General features: G+C 45.0%; 1 protein-coding gene across 2 annotated transcripts in view; it reads left to right on the forward strand.

Annotated features, from left to right (window-relative positions):
• The window catches only part of Cdh13 (cadherin 13), a 1,053,312-nt gene that overhangs the window by 799,952 nt on the left and 231,013 nt on the right, over nucleotides 1-22,347 (forward strand). For both annotated transcript variants that reach the window (XM_031341534.1, XM_031341535.1), the window contains one exon: nucleotides 14,682-14,860. In XM_031341534.1, coding sequence (XP_031197394.1) covers nucleotides 14,682-14,860 — 179 coding nt within the window. The remainder of the gene's footprint in view (nucleotides 1-14,681; nucleotides 14,861-22,347) is intronic.

A 22,347-nucleotide genomic window follows, 5' to 3' on the forward strand; every position in this document is an offset into this window, starting at 1 on the left:
TCTCAATCCAGTGATCCCCTGCTAGGGCTTATGTGGCAGCCAATGCCACCCATTCACCTCCTTAAGCGCCTTTGCTGTGCTTCTGAAAAGATAGCCTAGCTTAAGCAGTGCGAGTAAAGCCTGTGAGATTTAGGCGCTGGTCGTCACATGGATGTAAGAACTGAACCTGCAACATGAGTGCACCATGAGCCAATCCCCAGGACAGGACCATGGCCTTTGGGGCCATCCTTCCCTGTCCCCATTTTCAGGAAAGGGGGCACCAGTACATTTTCTGGACAACAAGAATCCGTGTTTCCTGTTTTGGGGGACCACCAGTTCCTGCTGCCTGCAGGGATCCCAAGCCCTCCTTATTTCTGCTGGTTCTAGGGCTTGAGCACAGGGCCCTCATGCTACTGAGTGAACACTCTGCCACTGAGCTGTGGTCTCAACCCTCCTTTTGTTTTATTTTGTTAAAACAGATCTTGCTACATTGTCCAAGTTGACCCTAAAATCTCTCTGTAACCCAAGCAGGGCTTGAACCTTCTGTCCCCCTGCCTCAGCTAGGATTCCAGGTCTGTCACACCAGTCCTCAGCATTCTTGGCTATGAAAGGCATAGCCCCTGCATGGACTTAGAAACCTTGGATGACCCAGTTTTGATCCCACCAGGCTCAGCCGTGTGTCTCCACCCAGGCTCTTGTACTAACCTTTCCCTTCAAAAGAAGGATAAAAAGTCTCCAGAGGTCAACATTGTGTGTGTGTGTGTGTGTGTGTGTGTGTGTGTGTGTGTGTGTGTGTGTGTGCATGTGTGGGTGTGTATTTCAACAAGTGTACCAGCATGGTGGGCAATGGGCGGGGGGTAGGGGGAGGGCTGGGCATTTAGAGAGAGTGCTGGGCAGTCAGGGTGCTGGGCTTAGTGTTGCCAACAAAAAAGCACATTCCAATCCCTGAGACCTTTAGAAAAAGAGCCTTCTCAGGAGTAGCTAAGCTAATGGTCTTGAGTTGAAAACAATGTCTTGGATTCTGTAGGTACACCCCAAAGACAGTCTCAAGGGTCTTGAGAAAAGGGAGAGACTAGGAGACAGCACAGACAAGAGAAGACACAGCCATGCCAAGCTGAAGGCAATGAGGAAACCCTGTTCTAGAACCTTCTGTGAGAGCCCAGCCCTGGCAACCCCTTAAGGCTGGATTTGGACCCCCAGAAGCAGAAAGGAATACATTTCCATGGCTCTGAATCCCCAGCCTTCTGCCCACTTTGTAGTGTTTTGTTTGGGCAGCCCCAGGAGCTAGACTCAGCTATTAGCTTCCTTGAAAAGCCAGCCATGGGAGATCAGAGACCTGGTAACTCTGGACACAGTGCAACAAGTCCTCAGTAGCCACTTCCTGGGTTTACCTAACTGCCAGTGCCTTGTTATCCAGTGTAAGTCTCAATCTCTCAAGGCTGACTGTCTCTTGCCTCCCTCCACCTCAGAGGAGAAGCTACCCACCCCTTCCCCCATTGGTGCCAGCCTTTGGGTAGGAAGAGTTGTGTGAGACTCATGAACTCACAGGTGCATGACACTCTACAGCCACACTTCTCTGCTGATGTGAGACTTTTCAGCCATGTTGGGTATTGTCTGGTAGAAACAATAGAAAGTTCCACAGCAAAGAATGTAACAGTTGACTGCTGAATGGCCAGGGCTTTTCAAAGCCACTGTGCTCTTTCAATTTAACTTGTAAATTGAAGCTCAGAGTCCCCAGCTCTTAAACATCTTTAGTGTGCCTGTCTCCTAGCAAGGAGGGGGAGTTTAGAGGGAGCCAATGAAGCTGGTTGTCAGGTCTTGCTGCCTCTTTGCACCTCAGCAAATGGGCAAGTCATTCTGTTAGAAAAGCAAAGGTTTCTACAGCTTAGGTCTAAGTGGTAATGAGTTGTTCTAGGAGTGAGCAGGCTTTTCAAATCCATAATGTGAGGAAAAAGAGCTGACACTGGCCCTACTCTGAATCTCAACTGGGAATAGCCAAATACATTCTGAAAGTGCCACAGGAACATGTCACCTTGCCACACAATGCTTTCAGCGATGCCTTGAAGGTGGTTGGTGTGGGCTTTGTTGGTTTAGTGCAGGGATCACATTCACTCTGATTTTGTGTTTAAGCATCATCATCTCTTCTTGTAGAATATGAGCAAGCTGAGAGTCCATGATAGCCTCATCCTTCTGTGTACACAGTCCAGCACAGGGCAGCCTCAATGCAAGCATCCATAGTGAGTAAGTGCTGAGCCAAGCACAATGAGTGCTCTACACATCTAGGCAGGGTGGTTCCTTCGCCTTTTGAGTTCAATAGCCATAACAAGGACAGCATCCATTTGAAATGCTGGAGATGCTTAGAATGTAGAGACTCCAGTATGCAGGTAACATGAGGATAGTGACCAATGTTCATTTCTCTGTGTGCAGCCTAAAGTTAACTCTTAAGTCAAAATCATTTTTCACTCTCCTTGCTTCACTCAAGACCTGTTTTCTCCATCTTTACCAAACACTGAGCCTATTGGCCTTCATCCCTCCTACATTTGTCATTTTTAATTTGTGTGTGTTGGGAGGGGGAATACCCCCAGGAGCCAGAAAAGGAGGGGCATGGGTCCCGATCCCCTAGAGCTGGAGTTACAGGCAGTTGTAAGCCACCCAGGATGGGTGCTAGAACTGAGTTCAGGTTCTCTGGGAGAGCAGCAAGTGCTCTTAGCCACTGAGACATATACCTCCAGCTCCAGCTTTCCTCTCTTTTGATGCCAATGATATTTTCTGAGAATAGGAATCTTAGCTGAGTATTATTAATGTGGATATGGGATAACTTAATTCACACTATGATAGATATTATGCAATTATCATTTTAAAAAAAAACTGTCAGGCTCGGGGTTCTCCATGACCACTCAACTACCATGTGGCAGAGCAAGAGAGCATAACCCAGGTCTCAGCCTGAGGATATAGCCTCAATCCCATTGCTCACAGCTGGTGCACAGGGAAGCTGGTGGCTGATGGCATTAGATAGTGACCTGTGGTTGTACAGGACAGGAAACCAGCCTCTACTTTCACAGAGGATGGATAGGGGAGCCACTGAGTCCTCTCTGGCTGTCAGACCTAACAGGAGACTCTTACACTAAGCTTGAGGAGAGAAGCAGCTACATGGTACATTAGACTAAGCTGGGACAAGCCTCAGTCCCTCAAGCTGGGACTTCTGGTTTCAAAGACAGGGAACAGTAGTCATCAACTTGTATCAGGTGCCTGTCAGCCCTCGGCAGTAGAGAGCAGCCCCTGCCAGTCTGTCCCCTACCATATTTTTCTAAGAGATGAGCATTTATCTGGGCTAACAGAGGTCTCAGGGATGCACACATGGAGATGGGGAAGGTTACTTAAAAACCCCAAATGAGATGAGATCCATGAATACCATAAACTAACGGAGCTCTCCTTCTGCCCATAATTCTACATTTATTGAGCACCTACTGTGTGCCTGACCCTGCTCCATTCAGTGGAGAACAAAAGTGAGTCAACTACATTCATCAAATGTGCATTAAGTGCTGCAGTGTCTACTTTATTCACTGAATGGCATCTTGATGGCCTGGAAGAAGCCGGTTTCCAAAGTGACATTCCCAGCACAGAGAAAGGAATCATGGTGAGTGGGAATGACGCCACATGACATAGAGGGCCAAGGAGAAGATGTTGCCCTTTTCCAGGCTCCGAGCCCAGAGGGTCCAGAACACAACCCTCTCAGCTTTCAGGCTCAGCATGTTTAATTCCAGATTTGTGTGGTCCTGATGAAGCTACTTCATCAAGTTTTATTCTTCATAAAAGATCCATTTCCCTAGGCTCAAAATGTGCCTTCTTCTAATTCACTGTTATTTTATAAATTCTTTCATAGCTTGCATCAATCACAGCTGACTCCCAAGCCATAAAGCGAGCGCTTACGGAGGGAGCTTGCAGGGGCTAGCTAGTGTGTATTTACTTACTTACCCAGCCCAAGAAGCCATTTGCAAAATCAGCAACATCACTCCTCCGCCCCCCGCGCCCCCCCCCCCGCAGTGTGCCTGCTTCTCTTCCCACTGAACCAGAGTCTGAGGCGGGCTGAACTGCAGCATCCTAACACCTTGGTATCTTGTCATTATGGTAACCATCCCGGCCCCATCTTGTATGCAAGCTTCCCCAGCCTGTTCTTGATCAGGACACCCCTACAGTGGGCTGAACTGGAGTGAGAACTCTCACTTCTGTACTAAGCCTTGGCTGTCTGGGTTGAAAGGGTGACTCTGAGCCTCATGAGCATCCATGCTGATCTCTTCTGTTAAAAGAGACAAGGGGATCTTAGCATATCACTCACAATAAGTCAGTGAAAGTCAAGAACTAATGACTTACCATCCCAACCCAACCTAGATTCCTACCTTAAAATGTAATAGACTCCAGAGAGATGACTCAGAGGGTAAGGTGCTTGCCGGGCAAGCCTGATGCCTGAGTTCAATCCCTGGAACCCACATGAAGGTGGAAGGAGACTACAGTGTTGACCTCTGACCTCCATGCTCAAACTAGAGTACATGTGGCTATCCACATAGTCCATGCACACCTCTGCACACAAATAAGTAAGTATAATTTTAAAAGTCAGGATGTATATAAAAGATGAAGAGATAGATGACTCAGAGGTCAAGAACACTCTCATGCAGAAGATCTGGGGTTGGCTCTAAACACCCATGTTGAGTGCCTCACAACTATCTGTAATTCCAGCATCAGAGGGTCTGGCAGCTTCCTTTGGCCTAGGTGGTCACCCTTATACATGTAGCATATGCTTACACAAACACACACACATACACACCCATATAAGTAAAAATAAATGTTTAAGAAGTATCTTAAAGTTAGACAAGAGATGATTGAAAGCCATCCCACCCTTCTCTTCCTTTCTCTTGGCCCCCACTCTCAGTCAGTTTACTAACGCCCTGCCGAGCCCAAAGCCTCATTTTTTTTCTGGTTTTGAGAGCTCTTATGCTCTCATGATGATGGCACCCCTGCCCCTGCTGACTAGACGCCCATGTCCTATTTTGTGACAACCAAAATCATCTGCAGACATTGCTGAACGCCCTCCTCCCACCCCCATGGTAAAACTGCTCTGACCCAAGGAAGAGTGGACTCTCTGTGTAAAGTCCTTTAAGCCTGTGAAAGGACGGACTCACACAGAACATGGTCTTGTTAGTTCTGTGGTATTGTGGAGCTGCATTGTCATACTTGGGAATTTCAGCTGTTTCGTGCTGTGCCAATATTCACATTTCTCTTTATTAGGGTGGACTGTAAGGACCGTGTCGCTACTTACACTTGCTTCTTTAGGGTGTTTTAGGCATGATCAAATAATTCAGCATAGAGCACCCCTCTATCCTTCATCAAAAAATGGATAGTTGGAAAAATATATAGAACTATTTTAATATATAATTATATATTCATACACAATATATGATATATATTTAATAATGTGTGTAATTATATAATTAATAAATATATAAAACCCATTTTAATATGTTTAAGAAAAACATTACCTTAAAGATGAAGGAGCGATGGCCACAACAGAGTTGGTGAAGTGCCTGCCTCACAAGCATGAGGCCTGAGTTTGGTCCCCAAAGCTCAGGTTTGAAACAGCATGGTGGTGCACGCTTTAAACCTAGTGCTGGAAGACAGAGTCAGGAGGATTCCTGAGACTTGCTGGGAAAACAGTCTACCTGAATGGATGAAACCAGGTCAGTGGGAGACTTGCACCTTCCAAAGAATAAGAAGATGGATGGATACCTGTCCTCTCGTCTGTGTAAGCATGAGCATCTGCATGTGCATAGGCAGCACACACACGCATGCACACACACTCACACACACACACATGTACACACAGACACACACACTCACATAACACATACACGCACACATACATACAAACATACAGTACATACACACATGCACCTACATACACACATATACACTCATGCATGCACACACACATACACACACATGCATGTGCCCATGTATACACACAAAGACACATACATACACACATGCATACACATATACATGGATACATACACATACACACTCAGAGAGTCACAGGCACATACATGCACACACATACACATGCAGACACTCCCAGGTGGACAGCAACAGAGTGACTGCTGACAGGCAGGATCTCAGTATGGGTTGTTAGTTACTTAGGATCTCAGAAACAATTATTTTTTCTTAACGCTTAGCCCACACTGGCTTAATTAAAAAGTGGCTCCCCAGATAAACAAGCACAGACTGCTGAGAAACTAAAACAATCTTAAGGTGAGTCCGTCCCCATCACTCCTTTATTCACATCAAAACCCAACAAGCTTTGGAAGCAGATGGGAGACAGCCATTGCAAACATGTCATAACTTATTACATATTTGACTGCCAATTTGTACTTTAAAAAAATCAACTAGCTCCAGGGAAGGAGAGAAAATTGGAGAGGCGAAGTCTATTGCATTTCAAATCAAGTCCATGGTAATCGCCGCCACCCCGGAGATACTTAGGGGCTACAATTAAACGGAGTTAGCAACCACCTCGAAATTGAAGGCATGCTCACTTTGAAGGGCAGTGTTGGGCTCCTGGTTGGTAGCACCTACTTAACAAGGACCTGCAACCAGAGGGTAGACTTTGCAGGGGTTTAATTCCATGTTCTAGAGATGAAACTCTACCTAGCAACAAAGCAACCAGTGCCAGCACACACCTTTGCTTGGCTTTGCTTTGGTGGTGGCTTCATTGGTGGCCCCCAAAACCCATCTGTGAGGCACTGACATTTGGCAACTATGTTGCAGTTTTTTCTCGGCAGGTTTTGTTTCTCTTTCCTGCACCTGTTTCTTTTTATTTTTAGTCTAACTCTTAAACCTGCTGAGTTATCTATTTAAAATGGGAAAGTCCCACATTGAAACTAAAGTCTCTGTTGAATTATGTATCATTTTCTACCTTCTGTGTACTGAGTCATTAACTTATGTGCCTTTACCAGTTGTCTATTGCCACACTAGAACTCCATGCCTTATAAAACAGAAGCTGTGTGTTTGCTCATGATTTGCAAGTTGGGAAGGGCTCAGTTGGGCTCACCAGAGACTGTTGTCCCTAGGCTGATCTTGACTGGAGGCTGTCTGGTAAAAGACGGTTTCAACCTTCAATGTCAGTGGAGGATGTCAGCCAGGGACAGTCAAGGGCAGCCCAGCTTTTACAGATGGAGGCTGGGTTCTAGGAAGCTAAGTTCTGTGTGTGGAACTCCCAAGCTTCTGTTTGTATAAGGCTTGTCTATGTGCCACCGGTCAAAGAATGTCCCATGGCTGACCCCACAGTTATTATAAGAAGGAACGACACATAAATGTGGCTGGGAGAAGTGTGAGCTGCTGAAGCCACTAATGGAGCTGCCATTTCTTAACCCCTAACAGAGAGCTTCCTAACCCCTGGTACTAAGCATTTCAAATAAGTGGATCTGCTTTGAATACTTGATCATACTAAGAAACTAACTGCATATTTCAGTGTGGTTTTTTTTTTCCTCCTGAATTAAGTGTTTGCCATGGTTAGTGGAAAGCAACAAAACCCTACTTTGATGGATAGTAAAGTGTGTGGTAAAATATGTGGATGAGGAGATGACTTGGTGAAGTAATTGTCATACAAGCATTGATTAATTAAAGTTGTAATACAACCTGAGCTGAGATCCCCCAGCCTCCGTGTAAATGGCTGGGCATGATGACATGTGCCTGTAGCCCTGATACTGAGCATAAAAGTAGATACAGGAGGATCTCAGGGTTCACTGGCCAGCTAATCTAGTCATATCAGTGAGCTCCAGGCTAGGTGAGAGTGATGGACTCTTCATGCATGCCCACAGGTACATATGCACCTACACACACACACACACACACACACACAGAGAGAGAGAGAGAGAGAGAGAGAGAGAGAGAGAGAGAGACTGACAGACATCTCAGTAGAGAAGGAGCCTTCCTATGGAAGCATGAGGTCCTTGTGTTCTAATCTCCAGCAAATTCGATCGTCAATAGGAGGAGAGGACCTCGGCCCTGTGAAGGTTCTGTGCCCCAGTGTAGGGGAATGCCAGGGCCAGAAAGTGGGAGAGGGCGGGGTGGCAGGCATGGGGAAGGGGGAGGCAACAGGGGTTTGTTTTTGTTGTTTTTGTTTGTTTCTTTGTTTTTTGGAGGGGAAACTGGGAATGGAGAAATTTACATGTAAATAAAGAAAATATCTAAAAAAAAAAAAAAAAAAGTAATACTAGTGCTGGGGGTGGAGTGTGGCTCAGCTAGTTAAGTGCTTGCTTTGCAAGTTCGAGCCCCAGAAACCACATATTTAAAGCGCCAGGTGTGGGAGAGAGGCACATACTTATAATCCCAGGGCTAGGGAGGCAGAGACATATGGGTCCTCTGAGCTTATATACCCTATAAGGTCTGCAGCTGCCTGCACCACACTGTTGGACTATCTAACATAGTGCAATCTTAGGGTCCCAGGCCACTGAGAAAACCTCTCTCCAAAAAACAGTGGTTAGTGCCTAAGAAATGGTATCCATAGTTATCCTAGGACATTTATAAGTATGTGTACATGTGTGTGCGTATGCACATGTGCATACACACACACATATACACCATTAAAACTTGTATCTTTCTTGGACTTGCCATATATGTAGGGAGAGTGAACTGTCATTAAAGAAGGTTAATGATATTAGATATTACAATGTTCTGTACACCTCCAAAAGGCCATGTTGTGGATAGAGGACTGTGTGTCTGTGGAACTAACACTTTATGATAGAATGGAGAAATCCATGAAGTCTGTGTGTGTGTGTGTGTGTGTGTGTGTCTGTGTGAATGTGTCTGTGTCTGTGTGTGTCTGTGCGTGTGCCTGCTGCTGTTTCATGACACACAAGAAGTTTACTTGGCAACATATCCTGGCTCTGTTCATATGTCTTAGCATTTTACAGCCCCCTGAAAGGCCTACAGCTGCTCTTGCATCATTGCTAGAAGTACAGTGCACTGACCTAAACACCTGTGACATATGATTCACCTATAGGGATAACAATTTTCTAAAAAGGAGTCTGATGCTTGGTAGTCAAACAAAGGGCAACATTTTAGAATAGTACATATATATTATTCTAATATGATATAGTAAATATATATATATATATATAAAACAAGGACATATATATATGTATATATATAACAAGGACATGCTGATAATAAGTGAGTGTTGTGTGCTCAGCCCTAAATGGAGCATCTCTACCTCCTTCCCTCCCCCAGGGCTCTGGGAATACCATGGAAGATGCAGGGAAGGAACCAAGGAGCCAGAGATGGTAGGAGTGCAGGGATAATCTGGATATGACATGGCTACTACATTTGTGAACTCACCATAGTTAGGATGACCAGGGCAAGAACAACACAACAAGATCAGTTAGAAGCCAACAGGCAGCACCGTTGGACTCAACATGAAAGGGAAAGAAGGAGAATAAGGTGGGGATGCAGGTGCTCAGAGGTGTCCAGCGACAGTGAGGGGAGCCTGGGCATACATAGGGTCAAGGTATATATGTGTGAAATTGTCAAATAATAAATAAAATATTAAAACACTTCAAAAATAAAAGAATATCACGTGCAGTGCACCCTGAGGTATCATCCCAAGACCAGCTAGAAGGAATCCGTTGTTCCGTTGTTGGCAAGGGCTTATAGACTCACAGTCACAGGAAAACAAGTTCAGATGTGTTCATTCCATGGTCAAGACACCAGATAGCAGACCCTGAATCTCCTGCAGCAGAGATCTGCAGTGGAGAGGAAGGGGTTCTCGGCCCGAGTCAGGACAGCAGCCATTGTTCTCAGCGTAGCAAAGCTGGCGGCTGTTTTCTTCCATGACAGAAAATGACTTGCTAACTTGAGACCCTCAGCCACCAACCTGTAATTCTTTCATTTTTCTCCAGAGGGCTACTGCTGGGTTGCCTGGCTCTGGGAGTGACAGGGTGATTATTACTTCTTTTGACACTCTGACTATCATGAAGGGGGGAAGACAGAGAAGGACTGTGTGAAGAGCCCAATGCGTGTCTATCATGTAATTAGCCTTTCCCTGCCATCCAGAAACACATGCCACACAAGACAAGTATGGCAGGAGGCTGTCAGGCTGGTGTGGAATGGATTCTTTCTGAAGTCCAGGACACGTGAACTGGGACAGAGCTGAGGCCAAGATATCTCCACAGACAGTGGGGACATCTACACAGATGCAGCTGTTGACCTTGGAGTTGTCTATGGCCACTGGGATCAGTTCCTGAAGGAACATCAAGAGCTGAGTCAGGAGGGTAACTGGTACATACTTATGATTGTAGGACATCTGTATCAGACGATGAGTCCTCTTCATCTCTCTTCTGAGGAGTTTCTGGGTTCTCAACTGTGTAGAGTTTCTCTGATGGCTCCCCCATGGCGATGAGCAGAAGCCTCTAGAACTAGCTCCGGATAAGATTTCTCAGTCTTTGAGAAGACCTAAACCCAAGCCAGAACTAGCAGTAGGCGAAGTCCATACTTATGAATAACCTCCAAGGCAAGTTGGGGCAAGAGGCCAGCTACTCTCCTCTACAGACAGAACTACAACTCTGGTCAGTTGAATTAAAACAAAGCCCAGTTGTAGGCAAGTGTGTGGTTCAACACACTGAACACGGGTGGATGACAGACAGAGAATTGTAAGATGAGTTGAATCATTACAGAGCTCAAATATATACCCGTAGGGCTTAGCGCATAAAAGTGTATGTGTGTGTTTGTATGTGTGTGTGTGCTTGTGTGTATGTGTGTGTTTGTGTGTATGTGTCCAAGATAATTATATTAGTTACTTTTCTCATTGCTCTGACCAAATACCTGACAAGAAGCCACTGAAGGAGTCGGGGCAGGGCTGCTTTGGCTCTTGGTTTTAGAGAGAACAGGTCCATGATAGAGGAGAAGATATGACAGCACATGGCTCTATGGTGGCAGGATCATGCAGCTGGGACTCTTCAAATTTAGGTGGATCCGAAGCAGAGAGTTGGTGGGAAGCAGGTTCAAGCTATAAAACATCAAGTGACATCACCAGTGGCCCACTTCCTCCAAAAAGGCTCCACCTCCCAAAGTTTGAACAACATCCCAAAAGAGTACCGCCAGCTGGGGACCGAGTGTGTGAACACATGAGCCTGTGGGTGACATTTCACCCTAAAACTGCAGCAGTTCTGTCCTTCTGTGCTGTGTGGAGTGGAAAAGAAGTGGAATTTCCTAAGGAGAAAAGCCAGCTATGTATCTACACCTGGATGAAGACAAAGGCAGGGCTTTAAGTCACGCTTCCTTATTTTCCAACAATTGATTAAAGTGTAGGCATTTTCTGTGTACATGTGGGGCTATCTCAGGGTGAACAGGTTTTCTCCTCTGATCAACTCTTTGAGAACAAAGATGTCCAGAATGAGGCACATTGAGGTGCTTCACCCAGCATCTTTTCCACCTCCCCTAATCATCCAAACACACATGTGGGCCCCAGGGCCACAATGACTTCGTTTCTCTAGTTTCTTCTTTTCCTTCAGCTATGACTTCAGTTGAATGAAGATTAGTGAACAGTTTTGATCAATTAAGCATTCAGCAGACACTAGCCAAGGGAGGCCTACTGTGTCAAGTGTACTTAACCTGAGATGTTGGTGAAGAATTGATGAGGGCAAGGTTCCTTCTCTGCCTTCAGCCAAAAGGAGCTCACATGCTCCTAGAAGAGATCTTGGGCTTGAAATCTGTCAATAAGTTATGCAGAGAGTCTTGGGGTGGCCCTCTCTTCCAAGGTTAGGTAGGTACCAACTTGGTAGGCTGAGCGCGACTGCATAGAACCGCTTGGGTAGGGAACTCCTGTTTCATTCACAATATGTTTACAGGGTAGTAACATGCATAATTAACACTATCTTCCAACATCTAGGGCAGAAATAGGGATCTACTTCTGCCAAAAATGTTCTATACCTGTATTGGACCCCATATTTTCTCCACAATATTTTAAAGGCAAAGAAACATGATATATAGTAGATTCATCTTCAAACACACAGCTAATGGCAACATGGGTGAAGTTCATCAAAACTCCATCCAACCTCTAGAGTGACTAAGATCCCCTTATTAACCTGACCACTCACACTTAATGGTTAAAAATCTGACTCTGATTAATTGTGGGAAAATAAATCAATGTTCCAGCTTTGATGATAGGAGGAACATGTAAGCTAAACAAAAACAAAAACAAAAACAAAAACAAAAAACAAAACAAAAAACAAAAAACAAAGATTCTGGGATACTGGGTGAGCTCAATAAACTCAATGTTTCCCTTAAGCCTCTGGATCTTATACACATACAAACACACACACACACACACACACACACACACACACACACACACACAGAGAGAGAGAGAGAGAGAGAGAGAGAGAGAGAGAGAGATTATTCTACTGGAAACTACAGCTCTCCTGCTCTCCCGCCATTTAGGTTGCTTCAGGTAATAATTCTGGCTGGGTACATCACCCTGAACATCATCATGATGCTCAAAACATCAGGATAAGTAGCCATATTTGTCTGGTTTGGTTTTAGGTCACGTGACTGTCAGTGCTCATAATTACACTGTTTTTAAAGTTAAATTTTTGTTACAGAATCGCTGTGTCTACTCTGTGAGAGTATGATAGATTAGACTAACCTTGTTCCCCCATGACCAGCCCAACCCCATTACCCTCTGTCCTCAGGTTTAACCAGCATGAGGCTTGACTGTTGCAAAGCTTGGCTGTTAATACATTTGTCTTTCTTCCAATTTCTTCAACATCAACTGATATTTAAGTTGAGACACTAAAAGAATGTTCCCAAGGGACATTGTCCCATTGTAAATTTACAAAGGTGTTTGCGATTGTAGGAGGAATAGTTATATTATGTTAGGCATATTCATGACCTTGTTATTATTTCATGTGGACATGAGATATTATTTGTGTCAAGTTGACAAGGAGAGGATTGTAGTGGCTATTCCTGGTTGTCAACTTGACTATATCTGGAATGAACTACAATCCAGAATTGGAAGGCTCCTGTGGTCCTAATCTGGAGGCTGAGAGATACAAGTTTCTGACCTGGATCTCGGCATGGAGATCTTAGATGCATTCTCCTTAGAGGCAGATAACACCTGCACCATGCATGCCTGCCTGCTGTGGGAGTTTCCATGGCAAGGATGTTCACACAAGTGGTGTATGAGTTGCTTGTCAACCTGATGTATTTTATTTGATGGTGGAACCTGGAATGTTGTCCATGGTAGACCACATCAGATCTGCCCCCAAACAACTTCAAAGTGTTTCATAATAGATGGATGATAGCCTCTTATTGATCCCCCTGTTGCTAGACAGCTAGGCTGATTCCAATTTCCTGCCACCACGGAGTCTACACTATGAGTTTCCTTGTGCAAACTGCTTGACATGAGCTTTCTCAAGAGAAGATGTCAAGAAGGCAAATGTATTATTTTTATTCAGTGAAGCCCAGTTGTCCTTGTAAGTCAATATCCTGGTTTCCCTTTGTACTGGCTGGTTTTGTGTGTCAACTTGACACAGGCTGGAGTTATCATAGAGAAAGGAGCATTCCTTGAGGAAATGCCCCCATGAAATCCAGCTGTAAGACATTTTTCTCAATTAGTGATCAAGGGTGGGAGGGCCCATTATGGGTGGTGCCATCCCTTGGCTGGTAGTCTTGGGTTCTATAAGAAAGCAAGCTGAGCAAGCCAGGGGAAGCAAGCCAGTAAGGAACATCCCTCCATGGCCTCTGCATCAGCTCCTGCCTCCTGACCTGCTTGAGTTCCAGTCCTTACTTCCTTTGGTGATGAACAGCAATGTGGAACTGTAAGCTGAATAAGCCCTTTCCTCCCCAACTTGCTTCTTGGTCATGATGTTTGTGCAGGAATAGAAACCCTGACTAAGACACCCTTCATGTTAGCTGTGTGTGAGCAAGACCTTCACAAAAGATGACAAACTACCAGCCCAGGCATTTCCAAGAAGTCTGCTTCTTCCTGGAAGTAGGTCCTGGGCCCATGTCTCCTGCTTGTCATGGCAAGGTCGCACCCGAGGGTGGCAGCTGTCTAGCAGTGCTCATGTGATATTGCCTCATTTTCTGGTATAGCTTTTCCCTTGGAGGCCCTTATCCCTTACCTCACACGTACCTCCTCACGCCATGGGTAGCTACATCAGGAGCCTTCTTGGAGCCTGGGCTAGATGAAGCTGCTCTTTGCTCCCTCCATGCCCCACTAATGATTTCTGCCTCTTTATGTCTCTGTCTCTCTCTGAGCTCCAGGATGCTATGATGTATGACCGACCCCCTTTGTGCTTCTATTTCCCCAGCACCTTTTCTAGGCACAAGCAGGCATCCCCTTAGAGTTTTAAAAGCTCTTGTCATGGAGCCACGTCCAAAGTGCAATGGAAGCCCATGAAAATAAATCGCACATCAGCAGAAGGAAAGATTAAGCTGTCACCCCGCCGAACAGGAGGAGCTTTCTTTTCTGTTTTTCAAGTCCTTTAACGTGATGGAGCAGGCAGGAGAGGCAGAGTTCGGGAAATGATTTGTCTTTTTAATTCAGAGAGTGACTGGCAGGCAATTCCCTCGACGTTGCCCATGGGGGAGAGGCCCTGACCATCCTGCCCCTTTGATAACTGTCTCCTACCCTTTGGCCCTGCCCTCCTTAGGGACCACGGTGATGCGGATGACAGCATTTGATGCAGATGACCCGGCCACTGACAATGCTCTCCTGAGGTACAACATCCGTCAGCAGACGCCTGACAAGCCATCTCCTAACATGTTCTACATTGATCCCGAGAAGGGAGACATTGTCACCGTGGTGTCACCTGCGCTGCTGGACCGGGAGGTGAGCGGAGAGGATTCTGATTTCTTCTTTGTGAGAATAGAGCAGGACTCCCCACAGGAGGGAATGTAAGGGAGTCAAGGATACTGGAGGCAGGAACCAGATGTTTACACACAGCGAGGTGGCCAGATATCTAAAGATAAATGGGCTGGGAGGTGACCCGGTCAGGCACTCTGCAGGGCTGGATGTCCCTGGTTATTTCTAGTCTTTCCACCAGATGATCCATCCACTCACTCTTCAGATTCTTGAGGTTCTAGATCCTGTAGAAGGGAAGTGGGGGTCATGTGTGGGGGGGAGAAAGGGGACATAGTTCTTTCCAAGATTACCCAGGCTGTCCTTGGTACAGCCAGGCAGCTCTATCCATATGTCCCCACTCTCTCCTTGCCATCTCTGCCATTTCCCCTATTAAGCCCTCAGTAAAATCACCTATCCCTCAGGTCACATGTTGTTATGCAGAGATGCCCTGAGCCTCGGTTGGATCCCATGTTGGCTTTTCACTCTTTTACCCAGTGTTTTAAAAGCTTTTAGAATTAGGGGCCCTAACAAAACATTTCAATATAATATTTCTTATCTTTAATTCCTATGATAAAGTCTTCTGAAAATGAGACATCTGAAAAGCCTTAAGCCTAATTTCCATTCACACCATTAGTCTCGGGAGATAATGATCAGATAAAGCTAGTGCTATCTGACCAATTTAAACCAACCCTGTGCACAGTCCTTGTTCATATGTTGGCTGAAATGTGCACCACCACCACCCAATGTGGCCCAGTCTTTTCCTGAGTTCCAGTTCCATCCAGTAGCTCATGTAAAGTCACACACTACACAGACGCTGACTGTGGGCTCCCATCCATCTCCCACCCTCCCTCTACCTGAGAGCTGATCCAGTAATGCAGCCCCTTGTTCCAGATACCTCTACACTTGACCCTGGGTGGCATCTTCACCTTGCAACTGCTAGCCTTCCTCCATGGGCTGCACATGGTCCATTTTCCTTTCAGTGTTCCCAGGGAAGCCATTCAAGGCTTAGATGTCTTCTCATCTCCATTTTCTTGGCTTTTCTGCATGTCTCTTAAGAGTCTGGATTAGATCTGAAACTCTACCCCATCCCTCAAGTCTGGGTGGTTCCTAGTTTCTAAGTTCACACATGAGCCATCCCATGACAGGGCACCTATTCCCCGAACTGTCGCCTGTCTCCTTGAAGCACCTAACTGGCCTAGTGCCGTATCATTCAAAAAGGAGCCACTGCTTAAATGTGCTCATTTAAACTTTAGATTAATCGAACTGAAACTGTAAAAACACCAGTTTCCACATTACATCTGCTCTTTCCAGGGCTTAGTGGTCACAAGTGGCTAGCTGATACAGCACAGTGACAGCCTAGAATACCATACCATAAGTCCAGAAAGTTCTGTTAGCCTAGATCATAAATTAGAAATTAAAGACCCCAGTCTGTGAATGTTTGGCCCTTCACAGCCAAGCGCAGTCTGAGGACCATGACAATTCTAATGGTACACTCATTTACAGAGGAAGAAAGGTGAATTGAGTTGAAATGGCCCCAAGACTTACTCTTGAGGGCTAAGACACCAAGGGTTAGCATGGGAAATTACAAGAAGGGAGAGAAAAAGAGAAACTCGTGTTAAATTGTAGTAGCCACTTAAAAAATGTAATTGTTTCTGGTTTAAAAACAAAGAGGAGAGTAGAAAATCTTAGTCCTTTCCCTTGATTTCATCTTCCCATTCTCTTCCCAACCCTCCCCGTTTCCATGGCTACTATATTGGATATGTATGTGTGTTTGCACAAGCTTGCGTGTGGGTAAGTGTGCTCACACTTGTGCACACAGGTGCAAGGAGCTTAGAGGTCAACATCATCAGATGTCAGTGTCTTCCTCTACTGCTTGTTTTGCTGGGGGTGGGGGGGAGAGTCAGTGTCTTCCTCTACTGCTTATTTTTGTTGGGGGAGGGGATCTCTCTCAGAAACACAGACCTTACTGTCTCAGCCAGACCTACCAGTCAGTGAGCCCCTGCACTCTGCCTGTCTTGCTTTCCCAGAGTTTGGATTACAGACATGGAGCACACTGTGTCTGTCTTTTCCATGGTTATAAGGGATCTGAATTCAGGTCCTAAGCTTACAAGGCATGTGTTTTATCTGCTGGGCCATCGTCCCAGGCTGGTATTTCCTATCTCTTTGACGATGATTGATAGTTTCCCAGTGTGATCCCTATTGTTCATCTACCATGCATGTATTCACACACAGACACACGTAGATACACACAAACATACGAATATACAAACACTCATTGTTGGCATCAAGATCAGTTTTGCAGATCTGCTCCAAACTCAGGATGTCACACATAGGTGTCATGTCACCTGTTGCTATGACTACCACATACCTTCCCAGAGCCCACTTCCCACACTCACCTGCAAACAGATTACATCACAATCTATGTAAAAGATAGAGCGTTCCCCACTTTTGCCCCCTTTTTTCTTTTCCCATTTGTCTTTCTCTCTCTCCCCACTTTGTCCCCAGTAAAAACTCTTACATGTAGAACTGCTTTGGCCTGGTGTGCTATGTTCAGAAGCGAGCTGCTATTCTAACACATCACTCATACCATACATATCACACATTCACACACGCATGCGTGAGCCCACACACACACACGCACACACACACACACACACACACGCGCGCGCGCACGCACACACACACATATACACACAAACACACACACCAGCCTTCCTATAACCCTAAGCCCTCCAAAGGTCCTTACCATCATTTTTTCTGAGGAAGGCAGGACCAAATAATGTGATTTTGCCTGACTCGGTGGCCCTTTGTTTTGCGGGGGGGTGGGGGGGGTGGGGGGGGTGGTAAGATCCCTATATGACATTCTTTAAAGTTTATGTGGGAGACACACAGAGAGTCTGAAGCTCTGTGGCTCTTGTCAAGTGGCAACAGGTATATCATCATAGAGCTGAATTAAGTATTTTAAACCACAATATACAAGCAGCCCCAAAAAGTAGAAATTCAATTGAACTGAAATTGGAAAATCAAAGACAATGAATGACGAGTGTCACTTCTACGGGGTTTTCCAGAGTTCAGTGCTGAGGCAGGCAACATAAACACAATCTGGAGGAAAGAAATCTCTGCAATTTCAGCATGTGAGCTGAGCAGGAACGCTGCACCCAGCTGCTGAGCTCTGGAAGCTGCAGCTCTGGCTCTTTAAAGAGACAGGAACTACCCATCATGTTCAGATTCCCTGGCTTACACTATCTTAATCTTACCTGGCTCAGCTACTCTCTTAAGTTTCACATGGATGTGTTAGGTCCCTTCAGCCAGAGGGTGGACATTCATGTCAGTTTTATTCCCAGAGAGCTACTGAGGAGCCTTGCTATTCTGGGTATGTTTAGCTAGCTGGGTGTTCAGCATAGAGCTTACAACATTCTCTTTCAAGAAAATGCTTTGCTGCCTGAGAGGGAAGCTCAGTGAGGAAAGTGCTTACCTCCAAAGCATGAGGATCCGAGTTTGATCCCCAGAACCTACATCTAAAAAGGAGCATGTGGCGGCATACATTGTAACACCAGCTCTGCAGAGGCAGAGACAGGAGGATTCCTGGGACATCCTGGTCAGTCTAGCCTAATTGATGAGCTCTGGGCCACAGATAGACCCTGTCTCAAAGGAAGTGAATGGGTTATCCTGCAGCCTATACAAAAGTACACATACATTCTCACACTATTTTGTTGTTGTTTTTGTTGTTGTTGTTGTTGTTGCTGTTGTTAAAGTAGAGGAAGGCCTGGAGAGATGGCTTGGCAGTTAAAAACAGACCTGGGTTCAAGTCCCAGCAACTACATGGTGACTCACAACCACCTGTAACAGCTGTCCCAGGGATCCAGATGTCCTCTTCAGACCTCCTCAGAACCAGACACACACATGGTTCCACAGACATACCTATTGGCAAAACACCCACAAACACATAAAACAATTTTAAAACTATTTCAAAAATAGGGAAAGAAAGTCTTCACGTGAGACCTATGAATTCTGATGTGAGCTTGACTTCTCTAGTGTATGTGTGTTCACGTGTGTGTGTGTATGTGTGTGTGTACATGTCTGTGTGTCTGTGTGTGTGTCCCTATGTATGCAGATGTCTGTCTGTGTGTGAATATGTATGCCTATGTGTTTGTATGTGTCTGTGTATATGTCTATGTATTTGTCTGTATGTCTTGTGTGTATGTGGGTACATGTGCATGTATGTGGGGGGTGTGCATGTCTGTGTATGTCTGTATATGTCTATGTGTGTATGTGTCTGTGTGTATGTATATGTGTGTATATGTGAGTGGGAGGGTGTGCCTGTGTCCCTGTGTATGTATATGTGTGTATGTCTTTCTGTTTGTGTCTGTGTGTATGTCTATGTATGTATGTGTATGTGTGCCTGTGTCCATATGTATGTTGACAATGACAAGTGTAGACGGATCGGAACCCCTTTGAGAGCAGATGCTCTTCTATTGCTCCTAGCTCTTCAGTCCTGACCCAAAAAGAGACAAAGCTAGTGTACATTTCTGACTGATCTAGAGTGGGGACTCTAAACCTCTGGCCTCTGTGAGCTCAGGTGGTAGCAAAGTTGTGTTGATTTTCCATGTAGTGTGTTTCCTGCCATGAAGCCATCCTCTAAGGAGGAGAGCCAGCCAGAAGTATTTGCTCTGGGAAGAGTCAGATGAACTGGCATCAGAGAGGAGGCATCACATGCTGAGCAAGGGTTGGGAACCTTCCAATTTGTCTTCACTGTTTTGTGGCTGGCTTTCTCACTGAGCACACCATGAGGACAGTGAGGTACAGCAGTGAGGAGGTGGCCTTTAAGCCACTGCATGTGGCTGGTCATCCTCTTCTACTTCCTCCTTACTCCCCAGGATACATTAATAAGTCTAAAGGAACCAGGTTCATGCTCTGAAGAGGAAGAGGACTCTCTCTGCCTGCTCCCTGGCATATCTTCAACTCTTAGTATGAAGGAGGAACTATTTGTTAGGTTGAAAGGGAGGAGTGATGGGGAGGTGCAGCTGACTTGTGAGATCGGTGACTGCTACTGTGAAGCCATTGATTGCTATTCCAAATTGAAAGCTCGGCCTCAATAGATCACAGGTTGCACTTGGGAATTTGATACATTTTTTTTTTTCATTACAAGCTTGAGCATATACTTTCTCTGATATTCTACCAAAAAAGATACTTTCTAAAACAAGAGTCCTTAGATCTCTGACCCATCTACCTATCTGCATGGCCAAATATGGTATCAGATGTGTAATAGAGTCAGAATTTGTTTGATGGATGAATAGGTAGACAGATGGGTAGCTGGATGACTGAATAGATTGATAGGTGTTTGGATGGGTGGGTGGATAGATGGATGGATGGGTGGATGGATGGATGGGGTAGATGATGGATGGATGGATGGATGGATGGATGGATGGATGGATGGATGGATAGATGAGTAGGTACATGGATGTATAGATAATTGATGGATAGCTGCATACATGAGTAGATATGCATGAAGTTAAATAGTGATGGATGGATAGGTGGATTGATGGATGGATGGATAGACAGACATGTTGACTAGGTAACTAGACAGATAGATATATAAATGACCTATATTCCTTAAGTTCACATTATCTCAGAACATACTACCAGATCCTCATTCTTGCATGATTATATAAACAGTCAAAGCTATTTTATTTCAGTTGCTAGCTTAATCCTACCTCTGTGCCATCATTTATCAGTCTAATGAATGCATTTGATGCCTACCTGGTACCAAGAACTGTACCAGGCCCTGAGGCAGAGTCCATTGATCCAAATAGTGAATGGTGGGCCTGTGGGAATCTGTGCCTCCAACTCAAATATTCAGGGAAATGTTTGTAGAAAGTAAGAACCATATATCCTACTAAGTGAAATTGGGTTCATCGGGGGCACTGTTTTCTTCTTTTCTATGGCCATACACAGCTACTCCATTTGAACAGCTCCATCTGATTTAAACTATGTCTGGCTGCACTACAAAATAAAATCAGATAAAGGTCTTGTGGTTGATAAATGGTCTATTTAGCTGATCATCTTGGCTGCTAGACTGGAATTCATCAGCTGAAATCTGCCAGCTTTTTCTCAACAGGTCCACAATTTGTAACTACTCAGAGTACCTAATGGTCAGGGAATTTTTTTTTTCAAATAGAAACAGTTTCCAAAAGAAGCGCTTAAAAAGAGAACCTCCCTGCAGAAGGGCCCTGGGTCTTCTCAAGGGGTTTGAGCTAAGCACTTTCTCATCTTTGTTTGAATTCCCTTCTTTTTTATGCATCATCTTGCAGATAATCTAGGCAAGTGATCCCCTGCCTATGAAATATGCACATACTAAACCAGATCATAGGCCCAGGAATGTCTTGACTTTCTATTTGCAGCTGGTAAGAGATTCCCTAAAACTTCATCAGTGTCCCAAGTTTAAGGCCAAATGTGAAAGTTAGGAAATTCTTCCCACGTGGTAAGGGGTTTACTTTTAGTTTTATTTGCATTTATCTACTGTGAGGTAGTTGGATAATTCTAGAATGTGTCCAAAATGAAAACAGAGAATGATCTAGAAATACCTTTTAAAATTTATTTTTACCTTTGCAAGCATGTGTGTGTGTGTGTGTGTGTGTGTGTGTGTGTGTGTGTGTGTGTGTGTGTGTGTGTGTGTGTGTGTGTGTGTGTGTGTGTGTGTGTGTGTGTGTTACACCTGTACAGGCCCAGCAGAGGGCCTTGGATTCTCCCGGAGCTGGTGTTACAGGCAGTTATGAGCCATCCTGTCATGATTGTTGGGACCGGTCCTCTGGCAGAGCAGCAAGCGCTCTTAACTGCTAAGCCATTTCTCCAGGTCCCCAATAAATTATTTCATGCAAACAAAGTAGTTGATGAATCTGGATGCAAACCCTGAGGTCCAAAGAGAACCGCGCGCTTGGATAGAATGACCTGCATTATCACATTGCCGTGTAGCCACATTCCAGAGACCCGTGAAGGAAGTTGTGAAAATGGTATCAGATCAAGCTGCCTGAACAAATAAGAGATAGCATCTCCTCCATCCCATGAATAAAAATTAGAAGCAGTAGTCATATTCTTGGGGAAATAAATGTTTCGAGGCCCTTCTAATCTATGCTAATACTGCTCTCGTTACCATCATGTTTAAAAGATTGGTGATAATTGCATACAATTCAATCACGCTGCCAGGAGCACTGTCTTTGTTTGCTCTGGTGGGCGGGACCAGAATTAGATAGTCACAGCCTCACCATCTCTATAAGCTATTTACTCATAAATATTTTTGTTTGGATAATTTCCTCCATTTTTTTATCACTCTGCTGCCGAGCAAATAGAGGAAGAAAAAAGCAGATGTAAATAAATGGTCTTATTATTTTTAAAATGACACATTATCCTTGCAAATGAAACACAGATGGTGAACTGCACTGTGGGATTGCACTCGTTCTGTGTGTCAGCAAAGACAA

This window comes from Mastomys coucha, unplaced genomic scaffold, assembly GCF_008632895.1.
Source record: "Mastomys coucha isolate ucsf_1 unplaced genomic scaffold, UCSF_Mcou_1 pScaffold22, whole genome shotgun sequence".
Classification (NCBI taxonomy): Eukaryota; Metazoa; Chordata; class Mammalia; order Rodentia; family Muridae; genus Mastomys; species Mastomys coucha.